This window comes from Notamacropus eugenii, chromosome 3, assembly GCF_028372415.1.
Source record: "Notamacropus eugenii isolate mMacEug1 chromosome 3, mMacEug1.pri_v2, whole genome shotgun sequence".
Taxonomy (NCBI): Eukaryota; Metazoa; Chordata; class Mammalia; order Diprotodontia; family Macropodidae; genus Notamacropus; species Notamacropus eugenii.
In genome coordinates, this window is record NC_092874.1 from 166,168,001 (window position 1) to 166,190,234 (window position 22,234).

The 22,234-nt window shown below is 38.9% G+C and overlaps 1 protein-coding gene across 2 annotated transcripts in view; it reads right to left on the reverse strand.

Moving 5' to 3' along the window:
- The window catches only part of ELAPOR2 (endosome-lysosome associated apoptosis and autophagy regulator family member 2), a 203,285-nt gene that overhangs the window by 83,022 nt on the left and 98,029 nt on the right, over positions 1-22,234 (reverse strand). For both annotated transcript variants that reach the window (XM_072653231.1, XM_072653232.1), the window contains exons 4-6: positions 18,402-18,549; positions 13,293-13,379; positions 9,669-9,774 (exon numbers count right to left, since the gene is read on the reverse strand). In XM_072653231.1, coding sequence (XP_072509332.1) covers positions 9,669-9,774; positions 13,293-13,379; positions 18,402-18,549 — 341 coding nt within the window. The remainder of the gene's footprint in view (positions 1-9,668; positions 9,775-13,292; positions 13,380-18,401; positions 18,550-22,234) is intronic.

Consider the following 22,234-nt stretch of genomic DNA (forward strand, 5'->3'; position numbering starts at 1 on the left):
TGTAGTCTTAGAGAGTTGCTCAGATTGACTGAACGTTAAATGATTTACCCAGAGTCACAAAATTGGTATGACTTGAACTCAGGTCATCCTGCTTCTATTTCTCCATAATACTACTCAGATAACAGTGCTAATTCAAAAGCTCATATACACTGGGCACTGGACAGAATCACTCCAAGTCTGGGGCCAGAGTATCAGTTATGGTTCCTTTAGCCACTGTTCCCTCCTACTGGATTGTTCCAAATAGAGGATTCCTAAATCTATATCTCCAGTGCTATTCTCTCTTCAGAACTGCAGTCCTTCATTGTCAACAGCTTGGTGGACATCACCTCAATGTCACAAAAATATCTAAAATTCAATATTTCAAAAGCAGAACGCATCTTCTTTCCCTTTTCCTCTCCTCTGTTTCAGTAGATGGTGCCTACCAGGTACCCAGGTTCAAAATATTGGAATCATCTTTGACCTTTTCTTGTCTCTCTCCTTTCATGTATCATCAGTTATGATGTTGTCAGTTCTACCTTCATATTGCCTCTTATATTCGACCCTTTTATCTTCCTTCACACAGCCACAAGTGTAGTTCTTAGCAATTTTCCCTTTAATGATTGTGATCACCTCCAGATTGAGCTACCTTAATCCAATCTCCACCTATGCAACCCCCCCATCTAGACAGATGCCAAAATATTCTTCCTAAGGTACAGTTCTTACCCTGACCCTTCCCTGCTCACACATTGCCATTGTCTTTAGGATAGAATACAAATTTCTAGCCTGGCTTTTAAATCTATCATAATTTGGTTCCAACCTATGATTCCTGCCTTATTCTATGATTCCCTTCATTTGCACTATATTGTAGTCATATTGTACCACTATCTGTTTCTCAAATTTGGCTTTATCCTGTCTACTATTTCTGTACCACCCCTCATATTAAGAGCATGTTCCCTCTTGAGCTTCATCTTTCAAATTCATTAATCTTTTCACAAGATACTGGTGTGAGGCCACCTCCTACCCAAAGGATTCTTCAGTCTCCCCAGCTATCAGCCTTTTTTTCCCCTCACCAAATTACCTGGTGTTTTCTTGTCTGTGCACATAATAGGTGACTAATGTTGGTTATTGTGAACCGAATTAATGTATTTGTCTTCTCCTCTTACTAGAATGAAAGTTCTCCAGCAATGCCTTATCTCACCTTTGAATCTCTAGCAGCCAGCACAGCACTGCACATGACCTATTATCCTATGACATTGTAGATGCTTAATAAATGCTCATCTGTTAAATAGAATCTAATAGACTTTTCTCCCAAAAGCTAATTGAAGGGGAAACTTTAACGAACTGAGATTCAGTGTTCTTTCCACTGGGTCATCCTCGTAGACTAGGGTGGCACAATGTAAAAGTCACTGAATTTAGAATTGAAGCAACTGGGTTCAAAACTCAGCTCTGCCACTTACTACCTATATGACGCTGGGCAATTCTCTAGGCCCCAGTTTCTTCATCTGTAAAATAAGAAGGTTGGACTAACTAGCCTTTAAGGTCCCTTCTACATTTAAATCTTATTTTTAAAACCAAATTATTTATCTATGTGATTATAAGCTACCAGGGTCTACTTATTCAAGCAAATAAGATCATCAAAGCCAGGTAGTTGGAAAACTTGCAATGGACAGAGTTCTAGACTTGTAGTCATAGATTTGAAGTTTGAATAATTCATTACTCTACCTATTAAAATTTGTATTCATAGTTATTTTTGGCTTAGTCTTTTATAATATTACCTTTCATTCCCCGTGGAATGAGGTTAGGGTATGCGTGGGGTATATTCTAGGAACATGTCATACAACAGGAATAAACAGACCTAAAATGTGGCTATCACTAATTTAGAAAGTAAATTAACCATAAGCATAGGACAGACAGTTGATTACATATAGTACTCTAAAAATGTTTCATTTTATATTTCTTCGTGTGAAACTATACTAAATCTCTAGCACCAAATCAGAAATCAAGCTACTTAATCCCTCCCTGAGTCTCCGTTTCTTCATCTAAATATCAGGTACTATCCCTTTCTTATGTGAACAATTTGGTTACTAACAGAGGAAGAAAAATGACAATGGTGTAAAAAAAACTAACAAAATCCACTTGTGAAGAAATACAGTCACTCAAATAAAATTTGAAGGACATGTGAACTGTTCTGAGGACCAGAAAGAGAATTCCCTCTCAGATAAATGTACTGTGATGACTTGTTTGAAATCGGTGCAATAAGTGTGATGAAGATGGCTTCAAGACATCATGATTCCATCAGCTCATATAGAAGTAAGTTATTTTTAAGGTTTTAAAGATTGTATCTGACAAACTTGTAAATCAAACAATTGTTGGTAATTGTGGGAGGGTTGTGGGCTTGTATATAACACAAAAGTGGATTTCTTGAGTTTCATCTCATGAGGTAGAGTTGAGTCTCCGAGCTTCCAGAAGCATTAATTTGAGAGTAGAAGAAGCCAACAGGAGAAGAAGCCATAAAAAGCAATAGAAGAAACAGGAAAGTAAGCTGAGCTCTGAAGAAGTCAAAAGAATTCTGGGACTGAATTTAGAAACTGACATGGAACCAAGGGGACTGGAAGGCTTTGTAGCTGCATTTGGGGGAACTTGTTCATTGCAAGAAAGGCATTATTTTGTGATTAGCTGGAGAAAGGTTGAGTCAGCTGAGAGAGTTCTTCAACTGTTTGATGATGTGGAGAAGAGCTAATTCCTGCAGCTGTTAGCGGGTTAAGTTTATAGTTCTCCAATGTCATCTACAGACTGAGAGAATGGAAATTTCTCAGGGGTACTTGGTTGCCCTTTGCTACCTTTTCTGGTTTGAGAAGTAAAAACAGAAGGGAAAATACAGGGTTTTCATCTGTTTTGCTGTGAAAAGAGGACTGGCTTTGCTAAGAGCCCATTAGATAAAGCAAATTTCCCTTTTCATTTGTAGGTTTGAAAAGCTTAGCAGCTCTTTGGCTCATGGGAACTACCTGTCACTAAAAAAAACAAACCCTTTTTTAGATTCCTGTTAAGAGGTGGCTGTGAACTAAAAGAACGTAATATCACTTCATGACCTCCAGAGCAGAAGTAAACTTTATCAAGCAGGAAAGCAGTGAAGACCAGAAGGGTCTGTACTTGCAGAGAAGTAGCTTCATGTAGTATTCCTGAGAAGACCAAAGATATCAAAGCCTACATTTCAGAGATGTGAGTTACTCCTAGGCACATGGGTTTCCCTATTCATGTGTCTCCTTACTAGAATTTTGTAAATGTACATTCCCAGTTTACCATAGACACCACATACATTGTTAGAAGAATGGGACCAAAGTTTATGGGTGAATTGTAACATTTCAAATATTGGTATTCTGGGAGTAAAATTTGTAATAATTGTGTGAGGAATCAAATTTATTATTATTCCTACCATTTTCTTCTGGATAAATATTATGACTGTTATTTTATTGCTTTTATAGTTAACAGCCAATGATCACACACACACACACATACGACTCTCTTTGTCTCCCCACTGTTACCTTCTAGAATTCTAAGAAAACAAATAGTAACAAATAGTAAGTTCCAGTCATGTTGTACCTCACCCTCCTCCTCAACACCAGACTTGCTGGTATAAAGGCAGGTTGGAATGATTGAGTCAGCCCACAGGGACAGAGACAAAAAAGAGAGATAGAGACAGGGGACAGAAAGAAACAGATATAGACACACAGAGAAGCAGATAGAGAAACACAGTTAGTTGTTACTAACTAATGTGACTAAATATTACTCCTAGGATACGCATAAAATAAGGAAGTTTTGCTACAGCATCCCGAAAGCACATTTTAACTCTTAAGTCTTAAATCCTATGATTCTACTAATACACTGACTAGTTTTCTGTCCTGATATGTGATTTCTGACTTGGCCAGCAGATGTCCTCGTTCACCAATGTTAGCACCTCTGTAACAGCTCAACTCAGTCAAGAAAGGAAGTGTACATTTAAGAGATTCACCGTTTTAATAAAAAAGTGTCCTTTGTGCTGTCTGAGCTGAAGCAAATGTACATCAGCATGTTTTGTTTTTGTTTTTCTGTAATAGCCAGAACCCCTGGAGACAACAGAGGGGACACTCATTTTGCCATTTAAGGGATAAGCCCAGGAGGAGGGGGAGGTTTTCATTTTCACTTCCATAGCTGTACTAATAGTATGTGACATCTTACATTTTCATAACACTCCTCTTCTCTTACCTATGAACATACTCAATTTTCCTTAAATATAAAAATGCCCTCTCCAGAGCTACTCACCCAAACATTCTCTCCATTTGTTCATTCCTTGCAATCTGGTTTCCACTCCACACTTTTCTGAAACTGTTCCAACAAAACTCATCCATAACTTCCTAATTACCTAATCAAATAGCCTTTTCACCTTGGTGTTGGCTTATCCTTTCTTCATCCTTGAACATCCTCTGTACTATCTGTTTCAGTAGGATCACTTCATTTACCTTTTAGTATCATAAGATCATAGACTTACTAATAATATGATATTAATAAGAATAAGAACATTTACACAGTGGCTGATAATTTGCAAATAGCTTTATAAATATCCTATTTTTATCTTCATAACAACTCTGGAAAGTTATCATTGTTCTCATTTTACAGATGAGGAAACTGTGACTAAGAGAGATTAAGTGAGTTGTGGTCTATCCCTGCCTTAGAATGGACCTTAAAGGTCATCTAGTTGCATTATTTTACAGAAGAGGGAACTGAGGTCCAGAGAAATACATTAACATGCAGGTATTAAGCAGTGGAGATAGCATTTTAATCCAGGTCGTCTAACTCCCAAATTCTATGTGTTTTCCACTGTGCTTTCCTTTTGTGGTTAATGTTTCCTTGAGTTCCATGAGCCTGTGCTTTCTTTTTTTTTTTTTTTTTTTTTTTTTTTTTCTATTATTAAATTTATTTATTTAACTTTTAACATTCATTTTCACAAAATTTTGGGTTACAAATTTTCTCCCCTTTTATCCCCTCCCCCCCCAAACACCAAGCATTCTAATTGCCCCTATGACCAATCTGCTCTCTCTTCTATCATCCCTCTCTGCCCTTGTCTCCATCTTCTCTTTTGTCCTGTAGGGGCAGATAGCTTTCTATACCCCTTTACCTGTTTTTCTTATTTCCTAGTGGCAAGAACATTACTCGACAGTTGATCCTAACACTTTGAGTTCCAACTTCTCTTCCTCCCTCCCTCCCCACCCCTTCCCTTTGGAAGGCAAGCAATTCAATATAGGCCATATCTGTGTAGTTTTGCAAATGACTTCCATAATAGTTGTGTTGTATAGGACTAACTATATTTCCCTCCATCCTATCCTGTCCCCCATTACTTCTATTCTCTTTTGATCCTATCCCTCCCCATGAGTGTCGACCTCGAATTGCACTCTCCTCCTCATGCCCTGCCTTCTATCATCCCCCCCACCCTGCTTGTCCCCTTATCCCCCACTTTCCTGTATTGTGAGATAGGTTTTCCTACCAAAATGAGTGTGCACTTTATTCTTTTCTTTAGTGGAATGTGATGAGAGTAGACTTCATGTTTTTCTCTCACCTCCCCTCTTTATCCCTCCACTAATGAGTCTTTTGATTGCCTCTTTTATGAGAGATAATTTGCCCCATTCAATTTCTCCCTTTCTCTTCCCAATATATTTCTCTCTCACTGCTTGATTTCATTTTGTTTTAAAGATATGATCCCAACCTATTCAATTCACTCTGTGCACTCTGTCTCTATGTATGTGAGCGTGTGTGCATGTGTAATCCCACCCAGTACCCAGATACTGAAATGTTTCAAGAGTTACAAATATTGTCTTTCTATGTAGGAATGTAAACAGTTCAGCTTTAGTAAGTCCCTTATGACTTCACTTTGCTGTTCACCTTTTCATGGTTCTCTTCATTCTTGTGTTTGAAAGTCAAATTTTCTTTTCAGCTCTGGTCTTTTCATCAAGAATACTTGAAAATCCTCTATTTCATTGAAAGACCATTTTTTCCCCTGAAGTATTATAGTCAGTTTTGCTGGGTAGGTGATTCTTGGTTTTAGTCCTAGTTCCTTTGACTTCTGGAATATACTGTTCCATGCCCTTCGATCCCTTAATGTAGAGGCTGCTAGATCTTGTGTTATCCTGATTGTATTTCCACAATACTTGAATTGTTTCTTTCTCGCTGCCTGCAGTATTTTCTCCTTGACCTGGGAACTCTGGAATTTGGCCACAATGTTCCTAGGAGTTTCTCTTTTTGGATCTCTTTCAGGCGGTGTTCTGTGGATTCCTTGAATATTTATTTTGCCCTCTGGTTCTAGAATCTCAGGGCAGTTTTCCTTGATAATTTCATGAAGGATGATGTCTAGGCTCTTCTTTTGATCATGGCTTTCAGGTAGTCCCATAATTTTTAAATTGTCTCTCCTGGATCTATTTTCCAGGTCTGTTGTTTTTCCAATGAGATATTTCACATTATCTTCCATTTTTCCATTCTTCTCTCTTTGTTCTGTGATTTCTTGGTTTTGCATAAAGTCATTAGCCTCCATCTGTGCCATTCTAATTTTGAAAGAACTATTTTCTTCAGTGAGCTTTTGAATCTCCTTTTCCATTTGGCTAATTCTGCTTTTGAAAGCATTCTTCTCCTCATTGGCTTTTTGAACCTCTTTTGCCAATTGAGTTAGGCTAGTTTTTAAGGTGTTAATTTCTTCAACATTTTTTTGGGTCTCCCTTAGCAGGGAGCTGATCTGCTGTTCATGCTTTGACTTCATGTCTCTCATTTCTCTTCCCAGCTTTTCCTCCACCTCTCTAACTTGATTTTCAAAATTCTTTTTGAGCTCTTCCATGGCCTGAGCCCATTGGGTGGGCTGGGACACAGAAGCCTTGATTTCTGTGTCTTTGCCTGATGGTAAGCATTGTTCTTCCTCATCAGAAAGGAAGGGAGGAAATGCCTGTTCGCCAAGAAAGTAACCTTCTATAGTCTTATTTCTTTTCCCTTTTCTGGGCATTTTCCCAGCCAGTGACTTGACCTCTGAATATTTTCCTCACACCCACCTCACCTCCTGATCCTCCCAGCCCGTGTTTGTGGTCTGAGATTCAAATGCTGCTTCCAGCCTCAGGGCTTTTGGCGGGGGCAGGGCTGCTATTCAGTATGAGATTATGATCTGGTGCTGAGATCGGGGGCAGGGCCACCTCTCAGGCTCAGTTCCCTCAGGGGGTTTATGCGCAGACCTTCCGCAATGGATTCAAGCTCCCGCCCGCTTGGGGAGCCCCTGTCTGCAGCCGCCTCTCAGCTTCTACCTCCCGGGGGGGGGGGGCCTGAATTATGGGGGCACCCCACTCCCCTCTCGACCCGCCAAAGAGACTCTCTCACCCACCCCTGTCACCTGTGGGTGGAGGGACTTGTGCGGCCGTGTGCGGCCGCTGGAGATCCAGTCCCTGAAGCCTGCTTGGATCTGTTTCTCTCGGTGCCACAGCCGTGGCCGCAGCAGGTCTGGGCTGGGCTTTGTGTCTGCAGCGCGACGGACCTTTTGCGAGAGGTTTGCAGATCCCTCTGTGGGTGGAGGGACCCGCGTGGCCGCTGGAGATCCTGTTTGTGAAGTCTGCTCGGATCTTTTCCTCTCGGTGCCGCGGCCGCGGCAGGGCTGCACTCAGCTCCCAGTCCCGGCGCCCAGTCCGCAGCGCGAAGGACCCCCCGCGAGAAGTTTGCAGGTCTCTCTGGAACAGAAATCTCCCTCGCTCCAATGTTCTGTGGCCTCTGGGTGCGGAATTCGCCGTGAGTTACTTCCCTGTAGCCATTCTATGGGTTGTGGGTTCAGAGCTATGTGTATGTGCGTCTTTCTACTCCGCCATCTTGGCTCCGCCCCTCGAGCCTGTGCTTTCTAATAACACTCCTGTGTTCTCTGGTTGTTTCTTCTGTCTACCTCAATGGTTCTTGCTCCTTCTATCTCTTATATGGAGAATTTCTGGTCTACTCCTCTCCATATTTTCTCCCTTGCTAGTCTTATCCTTTTACTATGACAGCATTCAGATGACTTCTAAATCTACAGCTCAAGCCTCAGCTCCAATCTCATTTCTTCAACTGCCTATTCAATTTATGTACCTAGATACACTGCTTTACTCCTTAAACCAAAAGAACAGATTTTATCATCTTACCATATGTCCCATTTTCATTCCTGCTGTCACCAATGGAGCTCAGACCCTGTTTATCTCTCACCTCAACTACTATAAAAGCCTCCCTGTAGTCTCCATGCTTTCAGTCTTTTTCTCATCTAATCCATCTCCCATACATATGCCAGATTCATTTTCCTAATGCAGAAATACAACCACGAGTCTGTGACTCCAAAGACTCAATGGGGACTTTAGAGCCTATGAATTGAAATCCTCATGCTGGCATTCAAGATCCTTTTCTAACAGCAGGATTTTTTTCACAACACACTCTCTCACATACACTGTGCTCAAGAAGAAAAAAGAACACTTGACCATACACTATCTCCCGAGCACATCTTGCATTTTCTTGCCTCCATACCCTGGAATGTCCTCCCCCACATCTCTACCAATTAAACTCCTACTCATCTTTCAAGGCTAAGTCAAATGCTACCTTCTCCATGATGCTGCTCCTGGTTTTTGCTGCCAGGAATTATTTTTTCCTCCCCTAGACTGCCACAGATAACACTTTGGACCTCTCTTACAAGTATAAATAGGCTCTGTTCCATTTGGACCACAGCTGGAGGAATGTACTGAACTCTCAGGGATGAATTTCAGCTCATAACTATCCTTTAAGAAAGAACATTGAACAGAAAGAGGAGGATATATCGAGAGGACAGTGAGAATGGTGAGAGACCTCAAAACTGTGCTATCTGAATATCAATGAAAAAGACTGGAGACTTTGATCTTGGAGAAAAGAAGACACAAAGGAGGTAAAGGACAAAGTCCTGTTCTATGGAAGGGAAATAAGGCTTGTTCTATTTTAGTCCAAGAGGACAACATAAGAGTTATGGACAGAAATCAGAGAGAGGCAAATTTGAGCTAAATTAAGGTTTAAGTTCTCACTTCTTAACCATCGAAGGTAAAGTAAAGTAGAATGGGGAAGCAACTGGAGCTCATGAGTTCTTGTATCCCTGGAATTCCTTAAGAACGCTGGAGAGGTCAAATTCCAGTAGTGGTCTAGGCTGTCATCAGTTCCTATTGACTCTAAGATTTTTCTACGTCTTATCTCCATCACTCCATCTTTGCAGGCAGGAATAATAGCTATTAATCTTTATATTTGTCCCAAGTGCCTAGGACACTGTCCTACACAGAGTAGGTTCTCAATAAATGGTTATCTTAAATCACAAGATATGTATTTGTCTTTTGAGTAAGTGGCAATAAAATGACTTGAAAAATAACATCCTACAAGCAAAAAATCAAGCAGCAAATAACAAGGAACAAACTTGGCTTCTTCTTACATACAATCTGGCACACTATGCATTAATTCACTTGGATTCATCTTTCAAAAAAACTGTATTAAGCTACATGTAGCATATAGAGAGAGAGCTACATATACCAGCCCACCATACCAAAAACAGTTTTAAAAAGCTAAAGAATGTGAGACAGAAGTACATCTTATCTGCTGGCAAATTAAAAAGATGAACAGATTAGTATCACGTGGTAGGGGGAGGGAGCATGTGATGAATATACCTTCAATAGTGATGTTTTTCACTAGTACAGGTTTCACCACTTTGGACCCCATGAGGATCCCTGTGGTCCTCCAGTATAATATATTTGTGCCTGATTTTAACATGACCTGTAAAGATAAAAGAAAGTCACTGCAATCAAGCAAGTCGGTATTGCTTCTAAACATACCAGAAAGCTTACAATCCAGTCACTCACACCATTTTCTTTTTTTCTAATTTATTACTTATTCTCAGCATTCTTTTTCTAAATTTTGAGTCCTGAATCCCCTCCATCCCTTCTACCCCTCCCTCCACCAATTAAGAAGGCAAGAAATGGGATGTAAATTACACATGTGAAATCATGCAAAGTCTACTTCCAAATTAGTCGTGCTGGAAAACAAAAGCAAGAAAAAATAAAGTTAAAATTATGTTTCAATATGCATTCAGATTCCATCGGGTCTGCCTCTGGAGGTACAAAGGCAGTATTTTTCATCATAAGTCTTTTGGAATGTCCTTGGATCATTTTTGGAATATTCTTGGATCATTATATTCCTCAGAATAACTTAGTCATCCACACTTGATCATCCTTACAATATTGCCATTACTGTGTTCATATTCTCCTGCTTCTACTTACTTCACTTTGCATCAGTTCACATAAGTCTTTACAAGTTTTTCTGAAACCCTCATGCTTATCATAACTTATAGCACAATAATATTCCATCACAATCACATACCACAACTTGTTCAGTCATTCCTCAATTTATGGACATCCCCTCAATTTCCAATTCTCTGATATCAGAAAAAGAGCTAGTGTAATTATTTTTGTACATAGAGGTCCTCTTCCTTTTTCTTTGATCTCTTTGGCATACAGATCTAGTAGTGGTATTGCTGACTCAAAGGCTATGCACCATTTTATACCACTTTGGGCACAGTTCCATATTGCTCTCCAGAACGGCTAGGTTAACACCATTTCCTACTAGAAAATAACAAACTCATCCATCTGGCCCAGGGGTAGGGAACCTGCAGCCTCAAGGCTACATATGACCTTCTAGATCCTTGGGTGAGGCCTTTTGCTGAAGTCCAAGTTTTAGAAAACAAGTCCTTTTAGTAAGGAGATTTGTTCTGTGAAGTCTGAATTCAGTCAAAGGGCCACACTTGAGAGCCACATGTGGCCTCAAGGCTACAGGTTGCCCACCCCTGATCTAGATTCTACCTATTTAATTCAAAACTAGTGACATAGAGATACGGGCTGTACTGAAATGTACCTTACTACTATCTATGAAGGAAAGGTTTGCCAAGTCATAGAATGGGGTGAGTAAGACAAGGAGGAAGGGGGCTTTTCCACTTCAGAGGCTAAAAAGGAAGTGACAACAAAATCCTTTATTTGAAATATCTATTTACACTAAGGGCCTCTTTTTAGAGTGTGAAAGTCTCAACCCTATATTTATCTACACAGTCAGCAGCTACTCATAGGTGCCTCTGAGAGATCTGAAAACCAAAAGGTAAATAATGAGCTTGTTTGCTTCTTTTCAAACCAGTCATTTCATTAAACTGTAGAAAACAACAGCAGGTAACCAGAGTATCAAGTGTTGCTCTCTAGGTTTGATTTCCTAGCCTGATACCCCAAGTTACACCTAACACAGAGCAGCCAGGCCTTGGCTCCCAGGCACCAACTCCTGGTAAGAGAGTTCTTCCTCCCCCGACTGCCAATGGGGACTGGGAGAAAAGGGAAAGAAGTTAGGGAACTCCATATCCTTCCCTCAGCAGTCACACCAAGCTTGGCAGGGAATTAAGAAACATGGAAGACCACCACTAAAAGGAATCATTACCCCCAGAGAATTTGTACCTATCATTTCCCAAGCTTAAGCTAACGTGCCCCACCACTGCCCTGTTGGCACAATTGTACCTGACTGGGACATACTTACCTGACCTGAGGACCTGCACCCGGTAGAGTGTGAGCTCAGGCAGGTTTCTTCAATGTGCCCAGGACTCCATCTCCCCATCCCCCATCATCCTGCAGCCCCCAGGTGCTGGAAATGACACTTATAACTGTGCTGATACCTAAAGTTGTTTTCTATCTGCTATTTCTTCCACTATAGGCACTCTTCTAAGTTATAAATTAAGCTAACTTCCTTAGCATTTTAGGTTTGTTCAGAGAGAAGAACATTTTTCATGGGTCTATTATTATCCACTCCTTACTCTGACATGCAATCTTGAAGCGGCCAAACAGAAACCACATTAAAGAAAGCCTCATCAACCACCCACTTTATCCCATGTTATCTTGCCCAATAGCAAAAAAAAAAAAAAAAGTTGAAAAAGTACTTTTCACCTTGTGGTAGAGAAGGCAAAGAAAGCCCTCAGATGACAAGTGGCACTAAGACCTTCCCAATTTAGAAGGAGCATTCATGTAAGTGAGCCTGATAAGACACTAGCCTCACTAGGGGGATACACATAAAGAAATGCCTTGAAGAATTACATTCCATTAAGTCTCAAAGGGTCTGTTGCCAATGTAGCCAAAGGATGCAGACCTATCTGAGGAATCATACTAGAGGCATACTGTTAAATGTTTAACAAGCAGTTCTCAAAAACAAATCCACAAAACACTTTTCAGTTTAATCACATTATTAACAGCGTCACCATCACTTCCTTAAATCTATGCAATCAACAAAACAGTAACTCAAACACTGATTTGTGGAGTTGACTAGTTTCTGACATATAAACCCTCACAACGAAAATTTTGAAAGCAGCTTAGTTAATGCTGACTCTCGCACAGCCCGATTATAATGTAGTTGGTAATTGTACTTGTTTTTAAGCACTTCAGAAAAGGTTTCATTGGTGAAATAACAACTTATAATCTTCACTGGTAAGTTAAAAGCCCTCCACATTTCTGTATACTGATTTTGCATGGCTCTGTCTCCTGCTTGCAGCTAGGTGGCACAGTGGGCAGAGCACAGGACTTGGAATCAGAAAGATTCATTTTCCTGAGTTCAAATCAGGCCTCAGAAACTTACCAGCTGTGTGACCCTGGGCAAGTCACTTAATCCTGTTTGCCTCAGTTTCTTCATCTGTAAAATGAGCTGGAGAAGGACATGGCAAACCACTCTTGTATTTTTGACAAGAAAACCCCAAATAGGGTCATGGAGAGTTGGTCAAGACTGAACAACTTCTTCTGCCCACTATGCTTGAAAGGACAGGTGTAGAGATGAAGGTTGGTAACAACAGCAATAAAAATCTACATCAGAAGGAATTTTTAGGAAACTATGAATTCATAGGATCACAGATTCAGGCTAGAAGAGACCACCAAAGGCCATCTAGTCTAAATCACTTAGTAGATGAAAAAACTGGAGGCTTCAAGAACATAGTGATTTGCCCAAGGTCCCACAAGTTCTAAATTGCAGAGCTGGGATTTAAACCCAAGTCCTCTGACTCCAGAACCATATTCTTTTGACCATACCCTTTCCCTTTGCTAAACCTGAATGAAGGCAACTTCTTTCATAACTGAGAATTACCTGTACTTCACTCCTAATTAACATCTAGTTTTGCTTTATGTCCCTGCGTTAAATGTCAAATTATTTAAAACCAAATACAGGTGGGGAAGTGAAAAGAAAAATGAAAATGAGAATAAGAAGAAAAATGTCATAAGACTTACAGAATGAGAACCCCATTCTCCGTTGTCTGTCAATTTTACCCACTTGTCTGTGGTGGAGTCCATCTCCTGGCACTGGTCATTTTGTATCTGTGAATTAAACACAAAGGCCTTAATTAAGCATCCTGAGGAATAGTTTCCATTTGCTTCTATAACCAACATATAAGAAATTCTAACAACGCACACTAAACAGAGATCCTTCATCATGAGGAATCCCTTAGAAGGACACACAACAAAGCCCTAGGTGTTTAAATGGTGACTAAGAAAACAGTTATGCCCTACAGCTATATGCAGGTTGTGGACAGCTATGAGTTTTAAGGAAACTGACATGACAGTAAGTAGTAGGAAAAGACTGGAGTGAACAGCTGGAATGTATTCACAACAGAAGGATTACTACATGAAGCAGCCATGTCAAAAACAAAAATTAACCAGTCCATCAAAATGTTATCAATACACCCTGTTTCTGCAACAAATTGTTACTTAAACCAGGTGAATAGGTAGATGAGTGACTAAGACCTATATTAAAGTCCTAAATTTTTATTCTATGGCAAATGTTAATCCTAAATTGCTTTTTTTTTAAAAAAAAAAAAAGCAGTGTTAGATAAGTCGAGTCATGCCTAAATTATTTTTAATAGTATTTTTATTGATTTAATAATTATTAATAATGTTATATAATTAATTTAATATTGATAATATTATTGCTTTAATAATATTTCATAATATTTTAGTTTATTCATGTAAAAATAATTTTTAAAATTTTGAATTCTAATGCTCTCTCTCACTAATTCCTCTCTCAGAAGATAAGCAATTTAATATAGGTTAGACGTGCATAAATTGCTAAATATTAGTAATTACTATAGATAACGTGATTCTCCCAACTTGCCTCTTATTTAGGACAGGATGGTTCTTTTTAAAAATATTGATTTCTTTTGCATTAATGTCATTGTGAAAAAAAAAAAGCCCAAACCTTCTCCCTAAATGGAATTCTTTCTTGGAATGTTATGCTTCTACATCTACAGAGAAGAAAAAAAAGCATGAAAAAATTATGAAAATGGGGGGGGTCATAGAAATTGGAGGGGAAAAACAAGTGAAATTTTGCATTAGTTTGAGACTTGAAATCAGAGCTTTTACCTCTTGCTCCTCACCTCAAGTAACTATTTTCCTACCCTCCCCTGTTCTCTTTACCTCTCATTGGTTGTTGTCGTCCCAAAAAATCAGCTTCTCACATACATTAAGGGAGGGAAGAGGTTATTTTAAAGAACTACTTGCAGCAGGACACTTTAACAACATTATTATACATACAAACAACCTAGAAAGCTTTGAGATCTCTAAAATGAGCAGTCTCAATGAAATGACCAACCATGATTCCAGAGGATTGATGTCATCGCTTGTTATTTGCCTCCTGATAAAGAGGCAAGGTATTCCACACGCAGAACAACACATTTTGTGACATGGACAATATGGAGATTGATTTTACTTGACTTTGAGCATTCATTACAGGGAGTTTGTATTTTTCCTTTTCCCCCTTTTAAATAGAGAAGGGAGAAAATAAATGTTTACTAACTGAAAAATAAAATTGGAAAAAAAACACCCACAAAAACCTAGTACAAATAATGATTCCTCCAAGTCTTTCAACTTCACACTGCTCAAAGTTATAATTATGTAAAATATGGTCATTGATTTGCAAAAGGTAAGATATGGTTCTTGATTCCATTGGTTCTGGACCACTGGAAATATCCAGTCTAAATTGGACATTTCAACCATATCAGGGAATTCATTACACTAATCAGGATCCACTTATATTAGACACCCAACAAAGTCTGGTTAAATGGCATTTAAAAGTATATCCTTTATAAATATAATAGGTATCTTAATGCCAGTGTTAAGCTATCCACATATCAAGGCTACTTTCTTATACCTCACAATGGCATGGAAGCAACAATGAATTTTTGAAACCTATGCCAGCAAATTCTAACAAGCTGGAAATTACTGAGAACAGACTATGTAATCTATTATAGCCATTATTCAAGTACCAAGTTTGCTAAGTTCCTGCAGAAGGCTCTTCACTAGAAGGCTGGCTACCATGGGAGTAATTTTTTTAACCACCACTCAGTAAAACCATCCACTAAAGTGTGGGAGGGATTGAGATCTGTATCAGTAGAGGAAATATTCATATCAAGGGAATTATGGGTCTCATGCAGTACTCAAGAAGTCATAAAGATCAGAAAATCACAGACTTAGATGGGAAGGCACCCTAGGGTCCACTTAGTCCAATCCTCTGCTTTTGTAGATGAGGTCCAAAGAGGCCACACAGTGGTAGAGGCAAAATTCAAACCCAGACTCTCCAACTCCAAGTCATTAAAAACAAATGGAAATATGAATATACTCAAGAAACAAATAAGGCTTGGAGTTCCAACTATTCTTTTAGCTGGAAGCAGCTCATACTAAAGAACAGACCTAAAACATCTAGGTCCTAATTAGTGCCAAATAAGGAATTCCCTGAAGTTATCATCTGTATTTGAATTAACATTATTTAATGTTGTAATTGTGTAAAATATGGTAATTGGTTTTAGCCAGTAGAAATATGTTGCATAAATTCTAATAATTCAACCACTTCAGAGGATTCCTTGTTTGCACTAATCAGAACCTAGTAGGTGTAATACAAAGGCAGGAAAATAAAGCCCTGGACTTCAGTCCTAACTCTGGTAAAAAAACTAACTCAGTGATCTTGGGCTATTCACTTAACTTCTCCGGTCCTCAGTGTCCTCATCTGTAATTGCAATACTTGACTCTAGTTTCTTCTAAAATTGCCTTTTTCATGATTTTCATGGATATGATTTTCATGGCTACTTGGTTGAGTAAATTTCATGTGTTCTAGACCCTTAAAGCACATCAGGGATCAAGGATGTCAGAGAATTTACACTTGAGATGAAGAGTAAAAGCAGCGTTGGACAGATAAAACAAAGAATGGGAGAGTAGACATCACAGTCCCTTCCTACACATGCCAGAGAGGACAAAAGTATTACCACTGTGATGCTGAAGAATGAAACTGTATGCCTCCCTAGCATCCTTCACCTAGAGATCTCAAAGTACATCCAAGTGTCCCATGGGAGAGGTGAAATGAGAATCTCTATGTAAGGAGGTCCCCAAAGCTGGTCATGGTTCATTGTGCTCTGGGCTTCACTCTGGACTTCTCTTCTGTATCCCAGATCTTCGCCTTCAAGCTCACTCCAGCCCTGGAACAATTCCCACAATGGAAGCACTCTTTGCCTCTTCTGTTCTCCCTGTGATTGGATGACTCCTCCCAGAAGCTGCATTTAAGGAGCCCAGGCCAGCTGGGGCTCACTCCTCTCCAGGTTGCCTCCAGACTTCCTCCCATGTACCTGCACTGGGTGCCCTCCACTACTACCACCACCCTGACCTCCAATTTTTCAGTTTCTTTTTATATTGTCTTCTTCCAATAGAATACAAACCCCTTGAGGGTTAAGGCTGTCTTTCTTTTCACTTATACTTGTACTGGAAGGCCTTAGTACTGAGCCTGGCAGAGAGTAAGTGAACCCTTAATAAATGCTTATGGATTCACTGATGTAGAGAAATTAAAGAGACTGGATAAAGAGGTTTAAAAGAGCTTATTCAAAGTAGGCTCCCTCAAATTTGCCTACACTGGCAGTACAAAGCACAGAGTTTAGGGATTATCTGGAAATTGTAGTCTACTTAGGCTATTTGACTAACTCAGGAGAAGAAAAATAAAAGGGGGGAAGAGAGGAGTAGAAGAAGAGGGAGAGAGAAAGAGAGAGAGAGAAGGAAAAAGGAGAGGAAAGGGGAGGGGAAGGGGGAGAAGGAAAGTGGGAAAGGGGGAAAGGAAAGGGAGGAGAAAGAGGAGAGGAAGGGAGAGGAAGAAAGGGAGAAAGAGAGACAGAGAGAGAGAGAGAAATCTGAAGTCCACATGGATGACTGACTTTCTTCTCATCTTCATTTTACCTGTGAATCCATAAAGTCTCCAGTTTGTTTAATCATTTTTCAGTCATGTCTGACATTGCATGACCCCATTTGGATGGCACAGGGCATAAACCACTAGGTTTTCATCTACTCTGGGAAACATTTCACAAATGAGGCAGTTGCTGCAGGAGCAAATGTGCAACTTGGGTATTGTTTAGCAGTTTAAATATTTCATTGAATTTTAGAGCTGGAATGGGATTTAGACATCATCAAATCTAATTCCTTATTTTCAAAACTATTTTTGTAATTAAGGGAAGAGAAAGGGGAAAAGATAGACAAGGAAAGAAAACATATTTACTCAGCACAAGGTTCAGTGTTTTTGTAGCCACAACAGATATTTTCCAGTTTATACCAATTAAGCAAACATTTTTATCTATAGTAGTTAAATCAGTTAAAATAGCTACTATACTGTTATGATTCCATTTGCCAATCCTTTCCAAAATATGTGTGAATTGTCGCCCTTGAGATAAACAAGTTCCCCAGACACAGAAATCCTATACTCATTTGCGTTTCTGAAGTATTACATATGAGTATGCTGAAATGACTAAATCTCACAGAGAGGCATACTTTTAACTATAATGAAAAAAGAAAAGCTCTTTAAATCCAAGCCGGAACTCTATAAATACACACAATAGAATTTTAACAAAGTAGTGCCAGTCACTGAACTCCAAATAAAAGTGAACTTTCCAGGAAATTTCAATAAAGTGAAAAGTTCAAAGCAAAAGGCCAAGTGTGAGTGGCTACAAAAAGAAAGTGAAATTGTCAATTATCATGTCACAAGGTAAAATAATGTGGTTAGACAATTTCAGACCATATTATTCAACTTTCCTCAGCAATCCAAAGGTAGAAGGAGGGCAAAGCACCAACCAATCCAAAGAAAAAAGATATGTTAGATTAAAAGATATACAATTTAAAAGCAAATAAAATCCCAGCAGCTATAAGAGAACAGGAGGATCCTGATTGCACAAAGGAATAAAGGGTAGAAGGCAGATACAAGTTTTAAGATATCAAAATGTATCAGTGCCTTCTCATTAAAATCTAAGTATCTAGTGAAGTGGGGGGGGGGGGGGGCAGGGAGGAACAGAAGAAATTCCAGAGTTTTAAACCCCTTACAAAGAATTCAAAGAAGATGTTGTTGTCAATATATTGGTATTCAAAGAAGACATAACCAGACTTCTTTAGGTGCACTGCGTAGATCAAAGAAACTGTGCAGTCATCTCGATTGGACTCAATGTAATTTCCACGAGGGATCCAGGAAGAGCTGTAGAATCAAAGCCAAAAAGAACATCATGTTAGTGCACAGGACTATCTTGACTCCATCCAAATATGTGACTAGGGTAAGAAAGACACTGCCGCATGAGCCAAAGTACTGGGTAATGCAAAGAGGAGCCACCGTTTCACCAGCAGTCTTCAAAACCCATATATCTTACAGGAAAATGTAAATTCCCGCTGCCACCTAACTTCTTGTATCCTGGGTAAGATTGATGACTTTGGGGTAGCAATTTATCACTTCAAGTGTGATCACTAAAAATACTTGGCTTCATTCTTTTTAGGTAGAATGGAAGAGGAGACAGAAGCATTCTTCTTAACTCCTCATTAACAATTAGTCATAGCCTGCCACACAACGTCCCATCTTTTATAATGATGTACGTAACTTCAAGGTTATGAGACTGGAAAGGCTGTAGCCAGTTGTGTGATGATAAATGTTTAACAACAGGCTCTCCAAATAAAGAGATGGAAAAATGTTAATGCAAATTAAACTTAAAAGTGGTGTGTGTGTGTGTGTGTTTAAGTCTAGACAATAAAACAATAAATCAAATCCAGAGGAGTAGTAGCATTTGCCAATTTCAAAAATGTAAACGCTCCCATTGAAAATTTTACAATTCGCTCACCTGAGCCAGTAAAGGTGCTCTCTAGCATGCCTCTGGCTATCGTTTATCTTTTGTTCCTTGGGTTACTTTTTTTAAAAAGGGGAGTTGGAGTTGTAAGGCCAAAAGGCATCATTATTTGTTTTAGTCCAGAACCTTGTGGCTAGTTGTCTAGCACCATATTCTTAACAATACTCAAGAATGAGAACATTCTCTGGGCTTCTTTGGTTGAGTCATTTTAATGTCTCAAAATTCTAAGCTAAGTCCTTCCTAATGCTGAATTTCAAATACGAAGGCCATGCAAAAGCCAAAGTTCAGGTGAAAAGATGCATTCCTCTAATTCCTGCAGACTGAGAACTTTGTTCAGTAATATACTCTCAATAATACAGTCTGAACTACAGAAGAAGAGTTTGGAGTTTATCTTTACAGAATTTTCCCTACACCCCCCTCCGTTTAATTTTGGGCTTTTTGGACCAAACTTTGGTTTCATTGGTATAGGGAAACAAGGACAGTCTTTCTACCAGTGCAGATTGGCCTCCAGGGTAACTAATAATGCTAAAAAGATCGAGTGATTTGCTCATGTCACACCAGTAGTACATGTCAGAGTGTGCATTTTCTTCCAGGTATCCCCACTTCAAGAATACCTTTCTTTCCCCTATATCATACTTTAAATCTATGTGATGCATTTTCAAAAGAAACCCAAAAGGGGGAATTAATTTGTGTAAGGTCACAGGAGGAAATAATTTCTAACAGCATCTAGAAAACAACATTCTACTTCATCTTGAGCCTTCTTATAGCCTTTACATTAATATTTTTGCAAATACTCAAACACACAAAATTAGCTGAGATGTTTAGACACCAAAACTGTAAACTGCTTATACTACTTCTACAAACAGCATATGGAGTATATTATTTTAAGGAGTACCACCCAGGTAAAAAGATGCATTTAATGAATCCATCCCTGTTTCCCCTCCTATTAATTCTCTGATCAGAAAATTTTCTAACATATCTTTATATAATTATATTAATATAATTAATTATAAATAATTAATCTATAATAACATAGTCCTCCTTTATAAGTAGTCATTTTAAATGTGCTTCATTTTTAATGGTCAATGTTCCTTTTCTAGTTTATTTGTAATTTTCTGTTACTACTTCAGAGATCTGCAGTCTCACTATGTGAAAATTCTTTCCAATGATACAGATTGTAACCCCAACACACTTCGGTAGGTGGTCTTTATGAGTAATAATGGTTGGAAAAATACATCCTGGCAGATGAGGGAGCTAGGTGTAACAGGGGTAGAGACCATTGATCTTTGAGAACTGAGTTCAATTATGATCTCAAATACTTTATTAGCTGTGAGAACCTGTACAAGTTACTTAACTTCTGTCTGCCTCGGTTTCCTCAACTGTAAAATGGAAATAATAATAGCACTTACATTCCAGTATTATTGTATCAATAAAATAATATTTGTAAGGATCTTAGGACAGTATTGACACATAGTAGGCACTTAATAAATGGCTGTTTCTTTCCCATTTTCTGAATTTAGCTAACCTAATCCTCCAGAGACAGATCTGCAGACACATACTTTAAAACCCATCCAGCTTACCTGAAAGCTCTTACAATCTCCTTGAATAACCATCTAGAGCCCAGATTCAAAGAGCAGAACCAGAAGAACAAACTACACAGTAAAAGTAATATTGTAAAGCTAACCAACTGTGAAAGACTTAGTAAGGAGAGAGGGGAGGGGGGAAAGGGGAGAATAGAAGGGATGGACGGCATGGGGGAGGGAGGAGGTAGAGAAAGTGGAGAGGGGGGGGAGAAAGAGCTAGCACTAGACACAAGCTCTCCCCCACCCAAGCCTACATGATGCCTGGAACATATGGCCCAGTTGTTGCTTCTGTAACTATTATGACTATTTTTTCTTGCTTTTTGTCAAGGTTTCCACTAAATGGACTAGATTTCATGAAGACAATATGAACTAGGCTTCAATCTTGTGAGGATGAAGGAACCAGGATCCTAGGTATTATAAGGAAGAGTGTACTCCCACTTCAAGGAAATGTTTTGTACTCCTTTATATCTTCTCAACAAATATCCCCTTGTAAAGTAAATTGATTTTAATTGGTTAAATGATGCTGGGACACTAATCACTATGGGGTAATGATGATTATAACAGAGATACTAACTATAGATGTGATTGACATGGAGGGGACACCAGAATAGGGTCTTCATCTAAAAGTATTATAAAAGCCTCACTGTCTCTCAGGGGTATCTCTAGAACCCTAGATGGGAAAGAGATGTATCTACCTGCCCTCTAGGCACCTGACTCAGCAGTGAGAACAGCTCACTCACAGTGAGATAAGGACCCCCACCGATACCCTCCTCCCAGAGTGATGTCCAATCCCTGGATTCATGATCTAGAGACATCAGGTTTAAGTGGAAAAAAAAGAATGCCTTAAAAAAGTGTAGCTCATATCAAAGCTACATATGGCCAGAAGACAAGAAAGGGCCTTTTTTTTAAAACAAGTGAACATTTTCCCATCCCAGCCCAAGTCAAGTCAATGTCTTGCTTAAGAAACTTGGAAGATTGATTAAAAAGTCAAACAATGAGATATTTGCCTTATTCTTCCTCATCTGAAATGAGGAAATATATAAAGCTTAACTACTCTTCCTTTCAGGGAAGGAGAAGAAAATAAATCTCTAAAATCAAGATTTTAAAATAAGTTTTCAGAAAAATAATGATTTTCTTAAGTATTTTATATTATTTTAAAAATATTTTTCCTTTAAGTATGCAAATTTTAAAGTCTTCACAGAATTGTGTAATTGTAATTACATCTTGTAGCTATTCTCTCCAAAAAAAAATGGCCAAACTGTCATATGGGGGGGGCGGGGTTTGGCAATTTTATATACACACATTTATCCATATACATACATACACACAAATTCACTTTCTGAGTATGAAAAGAGCTATCATCATGGTCCTATTAAGATTATTGAATTTAGAGTGCCAAACCAAAAATCATGACTTCTGACTGAATCCTGGCTCTGTCTTTCATTTCACATCCCTGGGCTTCTCT